This window comes from Schistocerca piceifrons, chromosome 7, assembly GCF_021461385.2.
Source record: "Schistocerca piceifrons isolate TAMUIC-IGC-003096 chromosome 7, iqSchPice1.1, whole genome shotgun sequence".
NCBI classification, from domain to species: domain Eukaryota; kingdom Metazoa; phylum Arthropoda; class Insecta; order Orthoptera; family Acrididae; genus Schistocerca; species Schistocerca piceifrons.
The window spans coordinates 11,851,713-11,874,557 of record NC_060144.1 but is presented as its reverse complement, the minus strand read 5'-3'; the positions used below and the strand labels follow the sequence as shown (position 1 = coordinate 11,874,557).

Below are 22,845 nucleotides of genomic sequence, written 5' to 3'. Positions count from 1 at the left end.
CATCCCACTCTCTAGAAACATATCAATTTGTGTATATTTGTTTGAACACCTCTCACCATACATGTAACAGGGGGTGGATCTAAAAGAGCTCACAGTGCTGGGGAAGTAGGGGTAACTCATAATAAGTGTGAATATTTTAAGATATTTTGATTTAAATGTCTTTGAAGCTGCTAGGTAAGTCAAAAACTTGTTCCCTTCTTTTACGTCCATAAGTCTGTCCAGGACATATTTGCCTTTTTTTGTGCTATGACAGGGATATTTTTCATTCTGGTTCCCAACTTTTACTCTACCATAATTTTGACATTAGAGCACTACAGATTGGCAACCAATGTAGATTTTTGTTGACTCAGATAATGACTGATCTGGTACAAGTTTTGTTATTGTCTTTCGAACTATGTTGGTTTCATTGTGGCAACAGATAATGCTGTCACAAAACGGTAGGATAACCATTGATTACATGTATTTTTCTACTACAAAATCTGAACCAATTCACATAAGTTTGAAATACAGAAGTGGTGCCATGAAAAACTCACAAGAACATATTTTTTGCATGTAAAATCCAAATAAAGCAAGATTTTTTGAGACAGTTAAAACTTGTCTTAGAACAATTTTCAATACACTGATGGACCAAATTTGGACTATCAGTCTTGCTCTAGTGCGGAGTTATTTAACAGTGATTGTTTTTGCACATAAAATTTGAACGAGGTTGACTGTTTTTGCATGTAAAATCCAAACACAGCACATACAAATGGTGCTATTAACTGAGCATTAATTTTAGCCGAGTTAAAGTCTTTTACAAAAGGAGTAAATCAATTTGCACAATTTGCCTGGTCATCAGCTACAGTTCATCATACAAAATTTGCTCAATTTACTGTAATGTAGCTAGAGTATGACAGATGTTCAACTGATTATACAAATGGCCACTGGTCCATGCTAAACTGAAAACCTTTTACCCAATGTTCCTAGCTCAAATAGGAACCAAGCATCAAGAGTGCCCCCAAATTGTGATTCTGCATGCAGCCTTTTCAGACATATTTGTTAAGAGTCCTTTCACGCTGTAATGATTGTACAAAAATGAATAAAAAAGAAAAATACTGATGGCTGACAGATCGTTTCATTTCTCTTTTTTCCAAAACCATATACAGCTGTTACAGGTATACAATCTTTTCTTTTTATTTTTGTTGTGAGCTCTCAGAGTGAGCACATTTTCAGATTGGAGATGAATTCATATGGATCACAGTGTCGTGTAAGCCTTTCTGATTGACTACTTGGCTGGCGTGCATGCCATGTGCCTCAAGTGTAGCTGTGTTGTGCGCATGTGTTGTTAACAAAGACTGAGAAGGGAGATGGCAGAGCCTCAGAGTCAGGGGAGGCATTAGCTGATGAGTGGGTCAGAAGGGCAGATACTTCACAGACGTAAAGTTTCATTTTTTTGCATTGATTTTTGAGATATGTAAAATAATGCTTAATTTACTTATGTTGGGTTGTCCTATTGTGATTCAGATTATAAAAATTAGTGCGACTTTCTATTAAGGAGTCCCTATTCACATACCAGGTAAAAATATTCAGTGGCTTTCTGTGGATGGTATAAATAATCATTGTATAGTAAAGTGGAAACTGCAGTATGTATCAGAGTAACAGCAGACAAAGGAGTGACACATGCTCAAATTTGTGCTAGATTTTCGCAAAATGTGATAAACTGCACTTATGTCTCTTACCTTCTTGGGTGCTTCATTTTAAATTTACATGAATGCCCACTTCAGTACAGAAAAGAAAACGTCACTCCCTTAGCATGAGTACAGAATGTACAGTGATAGTGATACAAACCTGCACAGAGACTGAACACTGCCCATCTTACAAAGCCAATCTCAGGTCCGGGAGTCTGGTTAAGATGACTGCAAGCAGTAACACTCCTCCAGAGGAGGCTCACAACTCATGCCAGCAACCTCACCCACTCAGCTGTCCACCACTGAAAATGTGTGACCAATAATCCAGGCACATGCTGTCTTCCAACATTCCTTTGGTATGAAACTGACATGTGCTGCTGCAATGTAAGGATCTACTTAAGCATGGGTGACGGCGTCTTTATAGAACTTGACAGCCACATATTTCCACATGCAAAGGCACACAGAATTGCATCAGCCTCTAAATGTGTATTGAGTCACATAAAGGCTCTTGGCATGCTTACAATCTGCAAGTTAAATTGATGCTCATCTGTGACAGGAAATGTGCCCCACTGATCTGTAGTCTAGCATAGTGGTGGTATCCCCACTGCAAACATTCCCCCAAGAGCTGGCAGTGGCTGATATTGCCATGGTAGTTCATGCACATCTTCATTATAATAGGACTACCATGCTGTGCCTACTGTTGAATAACAGCAAATAATCTGTCATAGCCTGTGTGTGTGACACATGATCCATAAAAGCTGCTCACCACACATATTTACTTTGATGGGACATTACAGAGTTCTTCCTGCAACTAAAGTTACATATTTTCCAGTTTCTGTAATGCATATGTAGTTAAAGTGCACTTTCCACTATACTTATCACTATGAGTACCACAGCTCCCACAGGTTGGTGAAACATATAAAGCCTCATCCCTTGTCCCTGTGTGTCTGTTCGCTTCCTACCTGTTGGCTTCGACAGGAGTCCAGGAGGAATATTAAATAACAAGATTTACATATTTTCTTGTATTAAATAACTGCAGGAAAATATTAAGAAAATTTGAGATATTTAGAGTTAATATAACAATTTTAATGTGATTTTGGCTAGAGCAATGAAATGGTAATACTCCTACAGATACATAATTAGAGAAAAATGTACAACTTGAATTACAGTTTCTCGCTGACAATGAGTCGGGCATTTTCATTGAGACTGGAACATACACATTTTAAACCTATGAGCCATTACAACACATACAATAGATTAATTTTATACAGCACATACAACAAACAATGGAATTCATACTACCATACATAATTTCATTTCTTAAAGTAAAAGTAAACAGTGAATATCAGTAATATTTGGGACAGAGGAGGAGTATCTCACATGCCATATGTTAAATCAGAAACAACTGGAGTACAGCTCACAGACAAACAATTTACCATTGCTGAATGTCTAGCCCTAGGAACTAAATAGAAGTAAATAAAATAAAAATTAAAAAATAAATAAATATCCTTTATGAGAAGAAAGAATATTGTAAGAATTCCTTCATGCACCATGTCTCTCTTCTGACCATTACTATGAGAGATTTTTCATGTTCTGCACTTCATCATCTCCTTTCCTTTCTTCTAACCACAAAGTAGACCCTTCTCTTTTGACTAAAATATTGCTAATATAACACTAAGACACAGTACATGTTCATTTTCAGCACATTTGATGCAAAATATTTGTTCAATCATCACTGATACCTATTTTGAGATCATTTTCATATAATGGACTAGAGTAAATATGGCACAATGACTGGTTTTTGGCCAAGTTCATTAAACACAAATATATACAATCAGAAACACAGGGACCTCACCACATAAAAGGTTTTGATATATTACAACACAAAATGACAGAGGCTGAAGCATTTAGTACAGATTCCAAAAGGTGAAGTTGGATTGGCATTCGCTCCCTACTTGTTCTGCAATGGCATTTCCATTTTCATTCCATTCTACAGTTGGGGAAACAAACAGTAATAAAATAATGAAACAAATAAATGATGACTCACTGCCACACTTCATCACCAGAGCGCTTCCCTTCTAGGTGGGCTCCCCGGTGTGGGCCAATCTGTTCTGTCACAACCGAACATGGATCTGCAGAGTGATTTCCATTCACGATGGGTCCACACTGCACACTTAGCCTCTGCCCACGGATATCTGCAGGGTCACTGAAACTAACTTCACCTCTGCCATTGTTGTCAGCAGCCACCTGCTTCGCCACCCCGTGTGGATCCTCCAGCCCCGTGGCAACTCGAGCAGTCCCATCGAGCCCTGTCCTGCCTTGGCCTTCAGCAGCAATGCCTGTGGACTTTGACCTGCTGCCTTCCATAGTGGTTGCTCCTCAAGACCATGCACTACTTTGATTTTTCCTCAGGTGGTCACTGTTTTGGAAGGAGGAACTGTGGTGAGGCCACCCGATGTTACCACGAAATACAACACTGTTACTGACATCTATGGTGCCACCACTCAGATGGCATGGATCCATGCCCTCTGACAGGATCATGTGAGACTCTGGCACACAGACTGGCCCAGCACCAGCCTAAACCAGTGTTGATGCAATCAGTGGAGTGCGTACTGCGAATATTGTCATATTTGCTACAGTGTTATTCTGGTGGACCCTATCTGTAAGAGGCAGAATTCTGATGCAACTTGGAATGAACTTCACTTGGGAATATGGATTAATGATAGCTTGCACTGTTCCTAGTAGGATCTATCAACTCAAGAAATAGTACTGAAGCTGCTATTGTATAAATTAGTTTAGACATATTAATAAAGATATGAAACAATCTGCCTATCAATTGGTTGTGAGCTGTGTGGAAAATGGTGCTCACATTGTAGGACAAATTGTTTGATTTTTCTTTCACTTCATGTTATCACATATCAATGTAAATCAAAGTTAACAAATGCAGCATGGATTTAAACTGTGATACCTTTCTGAAACATTACAATTACAGTTCACTCATAACTGTAAATATCTCATGCTGGTTGGTCCCCAAATTCTACTGACTTGAATTGCTCAGTTCGGCACTACTGAATTATGAATCACAACTTGCTTTGAGACACATCCTAATTAAAGTTCTTTCTAACTACACTTCATCACAGACAGGTGTACTTACACTAATCTTATCTCAGAAAGACTATGATTAATCTTACTTTACACTACAATATTTTTTCAGCTTTCTTTTCCTTTTTTTTTAAAAAAAAAATGTTTCTCCAAAGATACTTTTTCAAAAAGTACGGGGAAATGTAGTGCGCAGGTTGTGACACTTCTGTAGCACATAGACTGGTGCTTCAGCTGATACAGATTTAAATAGTCCTTTATACAAAGAATTCTTTCTTTGGCCCAAGTTCATACTCAATTTCGTCATTTTCTATCATTGTAATGAGCTGTAAAAAAAGAAAAAATATCACGAGTGATAAGAGCACATCTCAATGATCAAGGAATGAGATAAAGACTTACAAAAAATTTATGGTTTCTCATACAAGCATCTTATTAGCATGCAATAAATGTGGAACAATAAAAAACATGTATAATAGCTACAATGCAAATAATATTGTTGTATACTGAATGCACAGCAATGTGGTGTCTGTATTGAGAACATAGCACACAGAGAATACTTTGCAATACACCGGTTGTAGCCTTTGTGGCTCCATACTGTACCAACAAGAACTTATGATACAGCATGTATTTTGCAGATGAGACTTATTAAACTGATAGCTCTCCCCCATGAACCATGGACCTTGTCATTGATGGGGAGGCTTGCATGCCTCAACGACACAGATAGCCGTATCGTAGGTGCATCCACAACGGAGGGGTATCTGTTGAGCGGCCAGGCAAACGTGTGGTTCCTGAAGAGGGGCAGCAGCCTTTTCAGTAGTTGCAGGGGCAACAGTCTGGATGATTGACTGATCTGGCCTTTTAACACTAACCAAAACGGCCTTGCTGTTGTGGTACTGCGAACGGTTGAAAGCAAGGGGAAACTACAGCCATAATTTTTCCCGAGGGCATGCAGCTTTACTGTACGGTTAAATGATGATGGCGTCCTCTTGGGTAAAATATTCCGGAGGTAAAATAGTCCCCCAATCGGATCTCCGGGCGGGGACTACTCAAGAGGAAATCGTTATCAAGAGAAAGAAAACTGGCGTTCTACGGATCGGAGTGTGGAATGTCAGATCACTTAATCAGGCAGGTAGGTTAGAAAATTTAAAAAGGGAAATGGATAGGTTAAAGTTAGATATAGTGGCAATTAGTGAAGTTCGGTGGCAGTAGGAACAAGACTTTTGGGCAGGTGGATACAGGGTTATAAATACAAAATCAAATAGGGGTAATGCAGGAGTAGGTTTAATAATGAATAAAAAAAATAGGAATGCGGGTAAGCTACTACAAACAGCATAGTGAACACATTATTGTGGCCAAGATAGACACAAAGCCCACGCCTACTACAGTAGCACAAGTTTATATGCCGACTAGCTCTGCAGATGATGAAGAAATTGACGAAATGTATGATGAGATAAAAGGAATTATTCACGTAGTGAAGGGAGATGAAAATTTCATAGTCATGGGTGACTGGAATTCGACAGTAGGAAAATGAAGAGAAGGAAACGTAGTAGGTGAATATCGATTGGGGCTAAGAAATGAAAGAGGAAGCCACCTGGTAGAATTTTGCACAGAGCTTAACTTAATCATAGCTAACACTTGGTTCAAGAATCATGAAAGAAGGTTGTATACATGGAAGAATCCTGGAGATACTAGAAGGTTTCAGATAGATTATATAATGGTAAGACAGAGATTTAGGAACCAAGTTTCAAATTGTAAGACATTTCCAGGGCCAGATGTGGACTCTGGCCACAATCTACTGGTTATGAACTGTAGATTAAAACTGAAGAAATTGCAAAAAGGTGGGAATTTGAGATGGGACCTGGATAAACTGAAAGAACCAGAGGTTCTACAGAGTTTCAGGGAGAGCATAATAGTACAGTTGACAGGAATGGGGGATAGAAATACGGTAGAAGAAGAAGGGTAGCTTTGAGGAATGAAATAGTGAAGGCAGCAGAGGATCAAGTAAGTAAAAAGACGAGGGCTAATAGAAATCCTTGGGTAACAGAAGAGATTCTGAATTTAATTGATGAAAGGAGAAAATACAAAAATGCTGTAAGTGAAGCAGGCAAAAAGGAATACAAACGTCTCAAAAATGAGATCGACAGGAAGTGCAAAATGGCTAAGCAGGGATGGCTAGAGGACAAATGTAAGGATGTAGAGACTTATCTCATGAGGGGTAAGATAGATATTGCCTACAGGAAAATTAAAAGAGCCCTTTGGAAAAAAGAGAATCACTTGCATGAATATCAAGAGGTCAGATGGAAACCCAGTTCTAAGCAAAGAAGGGAAAGCAAAAAGGTGGAAGGAGTATATAGAGCGTCTATACAGGGGCGATGTTCTTGAGGACAATATTTTGGAAATGGAAGAGGATGTAGATGAAGATGAAATGGGAGATATGATACAGCGTGAAGAATTTGACAGAGTACTGAAAGACCTAAGTCGAAACAAGGCCCTGGGAGTAGACAACATTCCATTAGAACTACTGACAGCCTTGGGAGAGCCAGTCTTGACAAAACTCTACCATCTGGTGAGCAAGATGTACGAGACAGGCGAAATACCCTCAGACTTCAAGAAGAATATAATAATTCCAATCCCAAACAAAGCAGGTGTTGACAGATGTGAAAATTACCAAGCTATCAGTTTAATAAGTCACAGCTGCAAAATACTGATGGGAATTCTTTACAGACGAATGGAAAAACTTGTAGAAGCCGACCTTGGGGAAGAGCAGTCTGGACTCTGTAGAAATGATGGAACACGTGAGGCAATACTGACCCTACGTCTTATCTTTGAAGAAAGATTAAGGAAAGGTAAACCTAAATTTCTAGCATTTGTAGACTTATAGAAAGCTTTTAACAATGTTGACTGGAATACTCTCTTTCAAATTCTGAAGGTGGCAGGGGTAAAATACAGGGAGCAAAAGGCTATTTACAATTTGTACAGAAAGCAGATGGCAGTTATAAGAGTCGAGGGACGTGAAAGGGAAGCAGTGGTTGGGAGGGGAGTAAGACAGGGTTGTAGCCTCTCCCCGATGCAATTCAATCTGTATATTGAGCAAGCAGTAAAGGAAACAAAAGAAAAGTTCGGAGTAGGTATTAAAATCCATGGAGAAGAAATAAAAACTTTGAGGTTTGCCGATGACATTGTAATTCTGTCAGAGACAGCAAAGGACTTGGAAGAGCAGTTGAACGGAATGGACAGTGTCTTGAAAGGAGGGTATAAGATGAACATCAACAAAAGCAAAACGAGGATAATGGAATGTAGTCGAATTAAGTCGGGTGATGCTGAGGGAATTAGATTAGGAAATGAGACACTTCAAGTAGTAAAGGAGTTTTGCTATTTGGGGAGCAAAATAACTGATGATAGTTGAAGTAGAGAGGATATAAAATGTAGACTGGCAATGGCAAGGAAAGTGTTTCTGAAGAAGAGAAATTTGTTAACATCGAGTATTGATTTAAGTGTCAGGAAGTTGTTTCACAAAGTATTTGTATGGAGTGTAGCCATGTATGGAAGTGAAACATGGACGAAAAATAGTTTAGACAAGAAGAGAATAGAAGCTTTCGAAATGTGGTGCTACAGAAGAATGCTGAAGATTAGATGGGTAGATCACATAACTAATGAGAAGGTATTGAACAGAATTGGGGAGAAGAGGAGTTTGTGGCACAACTTGATTAGAATAAGGGATCGGTTGGTAGGACATGTTCTGAGGCATCAAGGGATCACAAATTTAGTACTGGAGGGCAGCGTGGAGGGTAAAAATCATAGAGGGACACCAAGAGATGAATGCACTAAGCAGATTCAAAAGGATGTAGGCTGCAGTAGGTACTGGGAGATGAAGAAGCTTGTACAGGATAGAGTAGCATGGAGAGCTGCTTCAAATCAGTCTCAGGACTGAAGACCACAACAACAACAACAACAACAACAACAACAATGTATTTTGTTGGTTCCCCCTTCTGTAATTTGGTGCTTGTGTCCTACAAACTACCTGAACTCAGCTTACCATGATAATTTCTGTTGTTCAGTACATTTACATTCCCTCTACCCTCATTCTGATAACAATTTTGTCACATTTAGTTACTTATGCCAAACAACTGTCTTCTATTTTTACCATTTTCACTTTACAGTTGAACTTTGATTTTACTTTGTCTGATTTTACATTTTTCCTGATCCTATGTCATAAATTTGTAGACCTTGTGAAAAATCAATAAGCTCAGAGTTAAAAATTCACTGATTTTACTTTTCTTCATGGTGAGGTTTACCTTAAATTACGTTCTTACTAGATACTTCACTTGACGTCACATCGTTTTCCTCCTATTGACATTGGATCTGACTGAATGAGTTATAAGAGGCACAAGATATAGACAGTTCACACTGCAGTTGGTGGCAGAGTTAAGGGAATATCTAAGGCAGATGCTGAGAGTGGAGATGCGGGAGAGCAAGTGCTGATGTAATCCAAGATTGGCACTGCCAACACAATTCGCAATATTTAGCTTCACTGCACAATTATGATACAACTACAGCTAGGTTGCAGCAGGAATGGAAAAAAGGGATAGCCAATGTGAAGTTTTCCGAACTGAGCCTATACATGACAAAGAGGTCCTGCCACCATCTTTTCTTGTGCCACTCATAACTCAGTATCGTCTTTTTGCATGTATTTCTGATGTAGTGTATTTGGCAACAATACTGATCATCAACATTTTAAATTTAAACCATGAGTCTCGAAGAATATGCTTGTACTAAATCAAGGAAACAATGGCCATTTCTGGTTAGTGAGCTCTTACTGGCTGGCAACTTTTTATGTCATCCAACAGTAAGCACTGCCACCACACCACACTAAAGCCAGTTTTACACTAGCGACTTTCTGGTCAAAATCGACTACTCAAAGTGTGTGCACATTTCGTGCCCTCATATGAATCTGCAACCAACCATGACGCAAGTGTGTATATGACATCTATGATCTATAGATCGTGCCGAGTGTAGAGTTCTAAATTTCTGTGTAAGCTACAAGCTGCGCATGTGCATAGACAAGGGACTATGGTGACGTCTGCTAACATCAGAAGCTATAACCTATTCTGATCGAGCTCAATCCTATTATAGAAATGGATTTTGTCTTCATCATCTTTGTTATGTTGTTTGCTTTGCTTTCATGGCACACTCAAAAGTAACACAAGGTTGTGATATTCTTCCTACAGGATAGCCAAATACCTGGAAGCAAAAAGCATTCACATTTTACAGAGAAAAAACCTACACTATGCATAAATAAGAATGTAAGTAGATAAAAGTGCTTTAATGAAAATTATTTTGACAGTAACAAAGTCAGAATTAATGGACAAGAAAAATGATTTTTGTTGTTATTTGGCACTTGGCAAGAAAACAAGATACAAAGCATAATGCAAAATGGCACTATTTACTGCATTCTACATGTTCTCTGGTGTGTTTGCAAGTGTATATTTTCTCGAGGAAGTATGTGTTCATGTTCTGAAATGTTTAGATGACACTTTTCTTATTCTTTCAGTTCTCAGGAGTGTAGAGAATTTACCACATGACTTTTGGTAAGAACTCCCACAAGGAATTATGCTTGGGTCATTAATGAACTCTATTGTTATTGTTTGTTCCTACATTTTCTTACTATATTTCGATTTTTTGGAAAAAGAAAAGTCTCTTATGACCTCACTTTCACCACTCAGATGCCAAACTGCACAGCAGACAGTATGACAACATGGGCAATTTTGGTGCTGGCATGTAAATGAAAATATCCACTCAAAACAGACAAGAGTCGGTATGGGAGTAAAACAACAAGGGCACTGCAATAGATGTGCTTGTCTTGAGTAGCCAATTGAAACAAGAAAGTTGATTGTGTAAAAGGGACTTAATACATGTAAATTGAGCTCACCTGCTGTATGTGTGGAGAGAGGAAGTGCAGGTAGGGCGGAAAGCATTTTGTGACATGCTGAAAATATACTTTTTGTGCAGATAATGTGCTATGGCAGAGAAATCACATGGAAATAGAACAAGGTTTTTGAGATTGCACATTTTAAAGGCTTCCATGTTCAATTTGACACGATAAAGTTGCAACAACTATATACACTACTCACGTATATACTTTGCACCACACTGTAGATCATGAACATTGGCAGCACTGGTGGAAGGCATGAAGCGAAACTGTAGCACCTATGTTTTCTATTTTTTACATTTTGCACAGTGTACAGAAATTCACACCCTCGCATCAGATTCCCATGCCTTTCACCATACTTCACAGTTTTCAGTTTAATTTACCATCTTTGTCAATTTTTTTATTTTTTTCTGAGTGAGTACAAAGGAAAGATCACTCAGAAATGTGTCTCTTGACATATAATTGTTGCCATAGCATGTCAGAATATATCTCGATTACCTTGCATCCAATACCAATTTCAGTTTTTTGACCAATTCTGCATTTTCCTCAATTTTGTGTTTTGTAAGTATGGACTGCATGAAACTGTTAATTAGGGGTCTCACTATGATTGCTTCTTCTCAAACTGCATCCTTCTGTCCTTATGTTCTATTGCTGTCCACCTTCATTGCATCCATACTTGTAGTATCATCCATCCACTCATAAACTGTGTTACATGGATCCTTTTCTATCCTTTATGCCATAGGCAGAAACTGATTATCATCATTTGCTCCAGTGGATACACCAAACCACAAGGAAACACAGACACATTCCTGTAAGTGCAGAATAGACTTGAGTTTACAGAGTGAATGAAGCACTTACAAGTCTGGAACATAGCAAAGTCAGTGCAGCAACACAACAGCTCTAAATGAGTGACCACTCAAGACCCGAAACAAACTAATTTAACTTGACCATGCACTGTCACGATATAAACAGCTACAAAGTATGGCAAGCAATGAACCGTGTGACAAGCCTGGGCCAAAGGCTCAGCCGCAAACAGTTGCCACAGGGAGGCACCACATAACATGCATATCTGGGTGGCAGCTTCGCTTATGACAGCGGCCCACAGCCACTGCTTGCAGCCTTAGTTCCTCTGACATGTCCACATCCGTGCTAGGTGGGGAATCTGAATCACTGTTGGAGACAAAAAATCTCACCACAAATAACCTTTCGAGATGCAGAACAAGCTAAGGTAAAGCAGCTGTTTGCAGTTTCATTAAAAACTAATTCTACCCAAAATGCAACAAACTATTTTGGTTTATTCAAGCAAAAACATGTAACAAAGTAAAAGAAACACATACTGAGTATTTTAAGAAAAGCCACTGCTTCCTCAGTTATATAGAAATACCAAAGGAATATGAACCTGTTTACTACAATCTGTGTTGCCGTTTCGTTCTACAGTTAACAGAAATCTTCTATGCCGAAATCTAGATACATAATTCGTAGGGGTGGCTAGTAATGTATGATTTAATTTACATTTGCATTTACTGGGATTGTCAATGTCTTGTTCTATGTCAGATAGGAGCTTTTTGAAGGCTTTTGCACCAGAGTGAAGGAGGACAACAAAGACTGAAAGTGAGCTATAACCCATATTTTCAAGTCAACACAATGCATGACACTCCTCAATGCCAAACACGGTGATTAGTTTTTTCTTTCTTTTCTTATGTCTTGTCTCCCTTTTGGCAAAATTTTCCACTCTTTTATTTGTTGCCTGCCACCTTTCCTTCTTATAACCTCTCATGTTTACAGACCTCAATCTTTAAATATTCACTCTCTTGTGGGAGATGGTGCACTCAGCCTTGTGATGCCAATTGATGAGCTACTCGACCAAATAGTAGCGGCTTCAGTCAAGAAAACCATCATAACGGCCGGGAGAGCGGTGTGCTGACCCCACGAGCCCCCTTCTATCCGCATCCTTCACTGAGGATGACACAGAGGCCAGACAGTCCCGGTAGGCCACTCTTGGCCTGAAGACGCAGTGCTTGTGGGAGATGAGGTAAGACATACTTTATAAAGCTATAATCTCTGTTACCTTCTACTTATAATTCTGTCTGCACCATTGTGGTAAATTGACTAAAAATCATGTATTTGACTTTGAAACTGTCTCCCTCAAAAGACTGTAAATCCAGTAATGGGACTCCAGGCAGAATTGTGTGAATCTATAGTTTAAGGGAAGCATCAGAAGATTGTGGTCATTATCAGAGTTTTCCTTAGCACCTTGAAAGAATAATAGAATGATGATGCACTGGATGATGAATTTGCATATGACTGCTGAATGTTCAGAAACACCTATTATTCTCTTGATGGATCCCTAAAGACAGACATGATTTTCGACAACTGCAATGCAATGCATAAAATCGTGTTTCACAAACATCACACAGGAATTGAATCGACTATTACAGTTACTGTAATGTATAATAAGTTTTCTAGAAGTGTAATATATATTTACAATATTTCAAAACTTTAGCTGATTTTTATGTTCATAAAATAAATGTATGTCTTGCCATAAGCTTTGTTGTAGCTTCACAAAACTGAATCTAGAGATATTCTTCAACCCCCCCCCCCCCCCCCTTACATAGTGATACCATAGGGATTATGGAGACAAGATTAGACTGATTACACAGCACACATAGAGGCAGCGGACCAATCAGCCTTCCTGTGCTCCATATGTGGATGGAATGAGAAGAAGCCCTAATAAGTGGTACAGTACAAAGTACTTTCTGCCATGCACATCAGATGTGGATGTAGAATCAACACAACAAGTAGTTAGCCACATACATAAAGTGTTTTACTACAGTCAATTAGTACTACTTCTGCAAGGGATGACAAGAAGAAAATAGAGTGGTATGTATGTCTGCAATGACCATACCAACATCAGGTCAGGAGTGAGGAGTAAGCACTTTATCCACACAGTTGCTCCTTCTGCGATGTATCAATGAGATTAAGACTATGGTGGCGTCAGTGACATGTGTCCGTGAGATTAAGACTATAGTGGTGTCAGGTCTGCCTACAGGGGGGCAGATTTATTGTACGATACAGAGGTAGCTTGCAAGGACTGTGGAGCAAATCGGCAAATGCACCCTAATGACTCTCAATGAATTTTTTAATCATAGACCTCTCTACACCATAAATGAAGACCTTAGTAGAAACTGACAAGGGTGTCTGGCATTTAGATAATGCAGTACACATCAGAGTTCAATTATCTGTTTAGGGTACTTTCTCTGGGTTCCCAGAGTAACCCCCAAGAAAGTACCCACAACAGATCACTGAAATCTCAAATGCACTGCACAGTCCAACCACCCATGAACCATGGATATCTCCAAGGTGTGGTGGGAGCAGTATCACAGATGTAATTACAATCGAGGGATGGTTCCTGAAGAGGGGCAGAGGCAACAGCCAAGGTGATTTGACTGATCTGCCCTTGCAATCTATCCTGGCCTTGCTGTGCTGGTACTGCAAGTGAATGAGTAAGGGAAAACTGTAGCCGTTATTTTCCCCTCAAGTGTATGTAGCTCTACTGTATGGTTATAATGATAGCATGCTCTTGGGTGAGGTATTCCAGCAGTAAAATAACCTCCCATTTGGATCTCTGGACATGGACTATTAAGGAAGATGGTGTCATCATGAAAAATAGAAATGATTCTATGAGTCAGAGCATTGAATCTAGAACCCTTGATTGGATAGGTAGGTAAGAGAATTTCATAAGGGAAGTGGATAAGATGAAGTTAAATATAAGTGGAATAAACAAAGTGTGGTGGCAGGAGGAATAGGACATCTAGTCAAGTGATTACGAGGTTATAAATACAGAATCCATTATGGATAATGCAGAATAAGAAAATAGGAATGTGGGTAAGCTACTATCAACAGCACAGTGAATGCATTTTGCAGCCAAACAGACATGAGTTCAGTGCCCACAATAGTAGCGTAAGTTTATGTACCAACTGCAGAGGATGAAGAGAATGAAACAATGAGTGATGAGATAAAAAAAAGTTTTTCAGATAATTGAGGAAGAGAAAGAAAAGCAGTACAAAAAAATGCACTGGAGGGGGAAAGGAATGAAAGAGCAAGCTAAGTGCTAGAAATTTGCATGCAGCATAATTTAATCATTGCTGACACATGGTTGAAGAATCATGTAAAAAGGTTGTATACATGGAAGAGAGCTGCTTGTATAATAGCTGTTTCTATAATAGTAAGGCAGAGATTTTGTAACCATACAATAAACTGTATGACATTTACAGGGGCAGATGTGGACTCTCCCCATAATACACTGCAGATTAAAACTGTAGAAACTGAAATAAGGTAGGAAATTAAGGAGATGAGACCTAGATCAAGTGTAACAATGAGAGGTTGTTCAGAGTTTTGTTGCTTTGAACAATAAAACAGTAAAGGCTGGAGATGATCATACAGGTTTTTTTTAAGAAAAAAGGTTTAATAGACATCCTTGAGTATCACGGGAGATATTGAATTAACCTGCAAAAAATGAAAACAAAAATGCAGCAAATGGAGCAGCTGAAAGGGAATACAGACATCTGAAAAGTGACATTGACAGAAAGTGCAAAATGACTAAGCATGAATGGTTAAGAGGACTAATGCAAGACTGTAAAAGTATGCATGAAAAGGAAAGATAAAATATGCATATACAAAAGTGAAGGAGACCTTTGCAGAAAAGAGAAGTACATTTATGAATCTCAAGAACTCAGATGACAAGTCAGTACGTATCTAAAAAGAAAAGCCTGAAGGGCAAAAGGAATGTACAGAACCAATTTTATATGAATAAAAGAGAAAGTAAATGAAGATGGGATGGAAGATACACTATTGCAACAAGAATTCGACAGACCTACTTAGATTGTAAGAGGTAAGTCAAAACAAGACTCCTGGAAGTAGTCGATATTCCCTCAGAATTACTGATATACTTGGGAGTGCTAGTAATGACAAAACTATTCCACCAGCTGTGCAAGATGTATGAGACAGATTAAATAACTTCAGACTTTAACAAGAATGTAATAATTCTGATTCCAAGGAAGACAGGTACTAACAGGTATGAATATAACGAATATATCCTCTCTTCCCGTTATCCACCAGGCCTCAATCTCCGCTAATTTCAAGTTGCCGCCACTCATACCTCACCTGTCATTCAACAACATCTTTGCCTCTGCACTTCTGCCTCGACTGACATCTCTGCCCAAACTCTTTGTCTTTAAATATATCTGCTTGTGTCTGTATATGTGTGGATGGATATGTGTGTGTGTGCCAGTGTATACCCGTCCTTTTCTCCCCCTAAGGTAAGTCTTTCCGCTCCCGGGATTGGAATGACTCCTTACCCTCTCCCTTAAAACCCACATCCTTTCGTCTTTCCCTCTCCTTCCCTCTTTCCTGATGAGGCAACAGTTTGTTGCAAAAGCTTGAATTTTGTGTGTATGTTTGTGTTTGTTTGTGTGTCTGTCGACCTGCCAGCACTTTCATTTGGTAAGTCACATCATCTTTGTTTTTAGATGTATTTTTCCTACGTGGAATGTTTCCCTCTGTTATAAAGAAATATCAGTTTAGTTAGTCACACTTGCAAAACATTCGTACAAATTTTTTTACAGAAAAACTAGTAGAAGCTAATTTTGGGGAAGACTGCTTTTGGAGACAAAGATGTAGGAATGCATGAGGCAATGATGACCCAACAACTTATCCTAGAAGATTGATTGAAGAAAGGTGAACCAACATTGAAAGGTTTCTAGACTTAGAGAAAGCTTTTGACGATGTTGATTGGACCATAATGTTTGAAATTCTGGAGGTAGTACGAATGAAATACAGAGAGCAAAAGCTTATTTGCAGCTTGTACAAAAAACTGACAGTAGCTGTAAGTGTGGAATAATATGAAAGGTAAGCTGTATGATAAGAGGGTGAGACAGGATAATAGCCTGTCCCATGTGTTATCTAATCTGTACATTGAGCAAGCAGTAAAGGAAACCAGAGGTAAATTTGGAAAGAAAATAAAAGCTTGTGGAGAAGAAATAAAATCTTTGAGGTTTACTATCACTTCATAACTATGCCAGAGGCCGCAAAGTAAAATCAAAAAAAGTAAAACAGAGGTAATGGAATGTAGTCACAGTAAAGCAGGTGATGCTGAGGGAACTAGTTTAGGAAATAAGACACTGAAATTAGTAGAGGAGCTTTGCTATTCAGGCAGCAAAATAACTGATGATGGCATAAGTAGATAAGATACAAAATACTGATTGGCTACGGCAAAAAAAGCATTTCAGAAGAGGATGAATCTGTATACATATAAAATTAACTCAGTGTTAAGAAGCCTTTTCTGAAGATATTTGTCTGGAGTGTAGCCTTATATGGAAGTGAAACATGGACAATAAGCAGTTCAGGCAAGAATAGAACAGCAGTTTTTGAAATGTGATGATATTAAGTATGCTGAAGACTGAATGGGTAAATCGAATAAATAATGAGAAGGTACTGTACTGAACTGGGAAAAAATCAAATTTATGGCACAACCTGATGAAGAAAAGCAATCAGTTGATATTACACTTCTGATGCATCAGACAATAATTAATTTCATAACAGACAGAAGCGGTGGTAAAAATTGCAGAAAGAGACCATGGGATGAATACAGTCAGCAGGTTCAAATCAATGCAGGTGGCAGTAGTTATTCAGAGACAAAGAGGCTTGCACAGGATAGAACTAGAGTGCAAAGCTACATCAGACTGAAGGCCACAACAGCAACCAGAGTAATAAGTGGATTTATGGCTTGCCAGATGTTTGGAATGGCGGGGAAGGGCATTTAATTTGATTTCTTGTTGTGAGGAAAACACATCTGTGATGCGGGTATATTTCAGCTTCTCTTACATACCATTACATTCATAAAGCAAGTTAGGATACCCACAATATTTTAAGGTTTTTGGCTGCACAATACATCAAAAATGAATTGGGCTAATAGTTATAAAGCACTGGCATACTGAAGCTCATGAGGCATGTCGAGGTGGCTCAGTCGAAGCTGAGTCATTTGGCAAGGACAGCCTACCACACCTCAGTAATTGCAACACAAGGAATTTTGTCAGTTGACATGAGGCATTGCTGCCAAACATGGCAGTGCTACTCACATTCTGCAGTTCAGCATTGACGTTAGCAGCCTGCTGCTGGTGCTTAAGGGTCAGCTTCTCCCTCTCCCTGTCCTGCCTCATGTCAGCCACATTCCTCTCTTCCACAAACTTCCTTGTATTGTTCTGCTGCTTCTCACGTAGTGTGCGCTCTCTCTCTCCTTTCTTTAATGACTTGTCCTTGCTGACTGTCCTCATTGTTTCGATGGAGATTTTTGCTTGCTGAGTGTACATCTTCTTCAGTTCCCTGAAAATTATATTCAAATGACAACAAATTGCTGCTGAATGAAATGACTGTGAATATCTGTAAGATGTCGTGTTCAGTTTTCTGAGATGTATTGAAAAAAATAAATAAATAAACAAATAAAAAGATCTAATTGTGCCAGTGTTATCACTAAGATGCAAAGATGGTTTGAATCAATCCCATAACTGCACAAATCTGTAGTTGTTAATGTGGATGTTACTGGCTTAAAACTGAATATTTGAAAACATTTTTGAATTGATATGTGTTTGTTACAGATATGTCTGTAGGTGGCATCATCTATCCCCCATTTAGTCCACATTTAGCTAGTATTCTCCAACAGAAAAGTATTTTTCTTACCTTTTATTCTGAGAAAGCTCCCTCTCAAATAGTGCACTGAGAATATTCTTAATCATGTACTGGCAATATAATACTATGAAAAGAGTAGTTGCTACTCACTATATAGCAGAGATGCTGAGTTGCAGATAGGTACAGCAAAATACCTGTCAGCAAGTAATTTTTTGGCCAAAAGTCTTCACCAGAAATAGACAACAGACTGACACACACACACACACACACACACACACACACACACACACACATGACCACTGTCTCTAGCTGCTGAGGCCAGACTGCGAGTAGCAGTGCATGATGGGAGAAGTAAACTGAGTGGTGGGGTTAAGGAGAAGGCAGGAGTGAGGAGGGAGAAGGATAGCAGGGTAGGGGTGGGGGACGGTAAAGTGAAAGTGCTGATTGTGGGAGCATACAGGGATGAGGTGGGGAGAGGGAAGTGAAGCTAGATGCAATCAGGAGGTTAGACAGAGAGCAGGGGGCAGGAGCAGTGGAAAAGGAGAAAAATAAGAAGACTGGGTGCATTGGTTGGTAAAGAGGGCTGTGTAATGCTGGAATATAAACAAGGAATGGGACAGGTGAGTAAAAAACAATGACTAACAAAGGTAGAGGGCAGGAGGGTTACGGGAATGTAGGATACATTGCAGGGGAAGTTCCCACCTGTGCAGTTCACAAAGGCTGGTGTTGGTAGGAAGGACCCAGATGGCAAAGGCTCTGAAGCAGTCATTGATATGAAGAACATCGTGCTGGGCAGTGTACTCAGCAACAGGGTGCTCAGCACAGTCAAGAACCTTTCCTCCAATAGCCTTAGCCCCACAGAAAATCAGTCCCTTCCAAGTCCTCACCTTTTGCCGCACTCCTAAATTATAGTTATGCAGGACTTGTTAAAGACCCTCTCTCCTTCTCCAGGTGTCTACAGTGGAAACAGTTTTCCTCCACCAACCCTACCAGTCAGAGTCAACCAAAGACCAATGTTGAATCATGCCTGACTCAGTTCACTCCTTCATCCAAACGTCAAGCACCCCCACTGCCCCAAAATCATCTCCTGTAACTATTCATGTAGTGTCACCGCCAGACACCACACTTGCTAGGTGGTAGCCTTTAAATCAGCCGCGGTCCATTAGTATACGTCAGACCCGCGTGTCGCCACTGTCAGTAATTGCAGAGCGAGCGCCACCACACGGCAGGTCTAGAGAGACGTACTAGCACTCGCCCCAGTTGTACAGCGGACTTTGCTAGCGATGCTACACTGACGAAGACTCTCTCATTTGCCGAGAAGATAGTTAGCATAGCCTTCAGCTAAGTCAATTGCTACGACCTAGCAAGGCGCCATCACCAAGTTATATTGAGATGATAATACTGTATCAACAAGACCAATGTTCACCAATTGTGGATTAAAGTTAAGTATTCCAGCAGCTACGTACTTTTCTTTATAGCATTCATTACGTATCCTGTTTCAGACCTCAAGCCAGCCTGCGTGAGTTTAAGCGCGTGCCTTTCGGCTTCCTCTCATTGTGTCTAGGCTGTCTTGTCTAGACACAACAATTCAGAATTTCTTAACCTTGAACCTTGTCTCACCATCATTCCCTGACTCCCTCAATATGCAAGCAAACCTTACTTCCGCAGAAAGAACTGCAATCCACCACCTAAAATCTGGTCCTGCCAACTGTCAGACTCATGCCTGGTCATCATTATTACAGAGGTCATAGGGTGGGTCTCCTGTTTATAAAGCTACAGATAATGTGTTAGTGACTACATCACCTAAAGTTGGTGCCCAAGTTATTTTGCAAGGGCCATCGTTGTTTGTCAGTTGTGTCTTCAACTTTACTGAGATTAAAATTGATGACGAGCAACATGGTAATGGTTGGGTAACTGCTGCTGAAGTACATTGTTCTGATGCTCAAAAAGTTGCTGGTCTTGATGATTTCAGGAGTCATGATGTCATTGCTTATTGGACATTTCAGATTGGAGAGGCATATAACAAAGATATGGGCCGTTCGTATCTCGTTTCTAGTATGCATTTGATTTTGAGGACTAGGAATCATTACAAGACAAGTGAGACTGAGGGAGTTTTCATTTGGTTTACAGGTGATTTAAATTGTTTGAGGGAGTTTTCATTTGGTTTATAGGTGATTTAAATTGTAAAACTATTAAGATTATTCGTGATGTAACATTTTATTACTGAAATTGAAAAATAAAGGTTAGTAAAACTACACACTGATCTTTCCAAAAGCCAAGAAATAAATTGTTTTCCTTTTTTCTAGGCCAATAGGTTCTTTGGGTCCCATGGTTATCAACACAGTACACTGGTAACATAGTGTACCTGCTGACAAATTTACTAAGGTGGTTTGGTTAGAGGGTGGTGTGGGTGGCAAATTCGTGTCATAAATTCTGCGAGCATTGGTCTCGGAGATGTTACAGCATGTTATGTAATCTAGTGTAAATAGCAAGTGACCTTGCATGCTCTCCAGTCTCTCCTCATATCCTTACACCCACCCCAGTAGCATTCCCTATTGTCCATCACTCTCCTCACCCTCCCCAGAGTCCATAACTCTCCTCACTCCTGCCACCCCCCACACTCCTACCTTCTACATCCATAAACCCAACCACCCAAGACACCTCATTGTGACCAGTTACTGTGCCATAAGGAGAGCATCTGCTCTCATAGACCAACACCTCCAGCCTATTACCCGCCCTACCCTCCTTTATCAAAAGGTACCCACCATTTCCTTCACCAACTCTCCACAGTTTCTGTTCCTTTACCACATGGTGCCATACTTGTCACTGTTGATGCCATATCACTAACACCACCAATGCCCATGGCTTTACCACTATTAAACACTACCTTTCACAATGCCTGATGGATTCCAAATCTATAACCCCCTTCCTAGTCACCATGACCAAGTATATCATCATTCACGATTACTTCTCCTTTAAAGGCATCACCTACAAACAAATCCAGCATATGGCTATGGGTACAAGCATGGCACCATCCTACGCCACCTATTCATGGGCCATCTAGAGGAATTTTTTCTAACCACCCAGAATCCCAATCCCAAACCCCTCACCTGGTTCAGACTCACTGATGGCATCTTCATGATCTGTACTGAGGGAGAGGACATGCTATCCACATTCTGCCATAACCTTAACATCTTCTCCCCCATTCACTTCACTTGGTCCTCCTCAGCCCAACAAGCCACCTTCCTCGATGTTGACCTCAGAGATGGCTACAACAGTATCTCCATCCATAGCAAACCTACAAACCACCAGCAATACCTCCACTTTGACAGCTGCCACCCATTCCATACCAAGAAGTCCCTTTCGTACAGCCTAGTATCTGTGTCTGTCGCATCTATAGTGATGAGCAGTCCCTCTCGAAATATGACAAGTGCCTCACTGAGGCCTTCACAAGCTGTAATTACCCTCCCAACCTTGTACAAAAACACATCTCCTTTGCCTCATCTCTCCAGTCAACCACCATTCCCACTGTCCGGCCACAAAAGAGCATTCCCATCGTGACTCAGTACCACCCACGACTGGAGCAGCTGAATCACATTCTCCAACAGGGTTTCGAATACCTCTCGTCATGCCCTGAAACAGGGAATGCCCTATCTACTATCCTTCCCATCCCTCCCACAGTGGTATTCTGCCACCCACAAAACCCACACAATATCCTTGCCCATTCCTACACAACCCCTGCTCTTAACCCCTAGCCTCATGGTTCATATCCCTGTAATAGACCTAGATGCAAGATCTGTCCCATACATCCTCCCACCACCACCTACTCCAGTCCAGTCACAAGCATCACCTTTCCTATCAAACGTGTGGCTACCTGAGAAATCAGTCATGTGTTCTATCACTGTGCTGCATTCTACATGGGTGTGAAGTGCAGTGTTACATGCAGTGTAATGCTGTGTGCAAGTGATTGTCATTTGTAATTATTATCTCTGGCACAGTCTCTGATTTGTGTTTCCTCATTTGTTTTTATGCTGTTCTGTTGCTTAATTTTCTAGTAAAGGAGTCGTATGAGTTACGGTGTGTTTTTATGTTGCAATTAAGTAAATACAACTTGTCCCACAACACTGGTGACCCCGACGTGATGTCCGATGGTAACTAACGTGAAATTCAATTATCACTAACGGTCCGTATCATGCCATGTTGCATTAAATACAAACATCCGTGTCATCTGCGTCACACATCTTCCGTGTTCCATTTCACCATAACTCACGATGGCAGACCCACCACCAACTACAGAAGTGTCTACTGGCGCAGTAATTAATCGTGTGACAGTAAAACCACCACCGTTTTGGCAACAGAATCCCATGCTGTGGTTTGCTCAAGTAGAAAGTCAATTTGTGTTAGTGCATATAACTGCAGACGAAACAAAGTACAGTTATATAGCTGCTGCACTCAATGAAGATATTG

General features: G+C 40.0%; 1 protein-coding gene across 1 annotated transcript in view; it reads right to left on the bottom strand.

The window, feature by feature from the left end:
* Positions 1 to 2,731: 2,731 nt before the first annotated feature.
* The window catches only part of LOC124804976 (1-phosphatidylinositol 4,5-bisphosphate phosphodiesterase-like), a 543,720-nt gene continuing 523,606 nt past the window's right edge, over positions 2,732 to 22,845 (bottom strand). Inside the window, exons 22-23 of the mRNA XM_047265367.1 lie at positions 17,832 to 18,075; positions 2,732 to 5,092 (exon numbers count right to left, since the gene is read on the bottom strand). Of these exons, the coding sequence (XP_047121323.1) occupies positions 5,024 to 5,092; positions 17,832 to 18,075 (313 nt within the window). The 3' untranslated portion in view covers positions 2,732 to 5,023. The remainder of the gene's footprint in view (positions 5,093 to 17,831; positions 18,076 to 22,845) is intronic.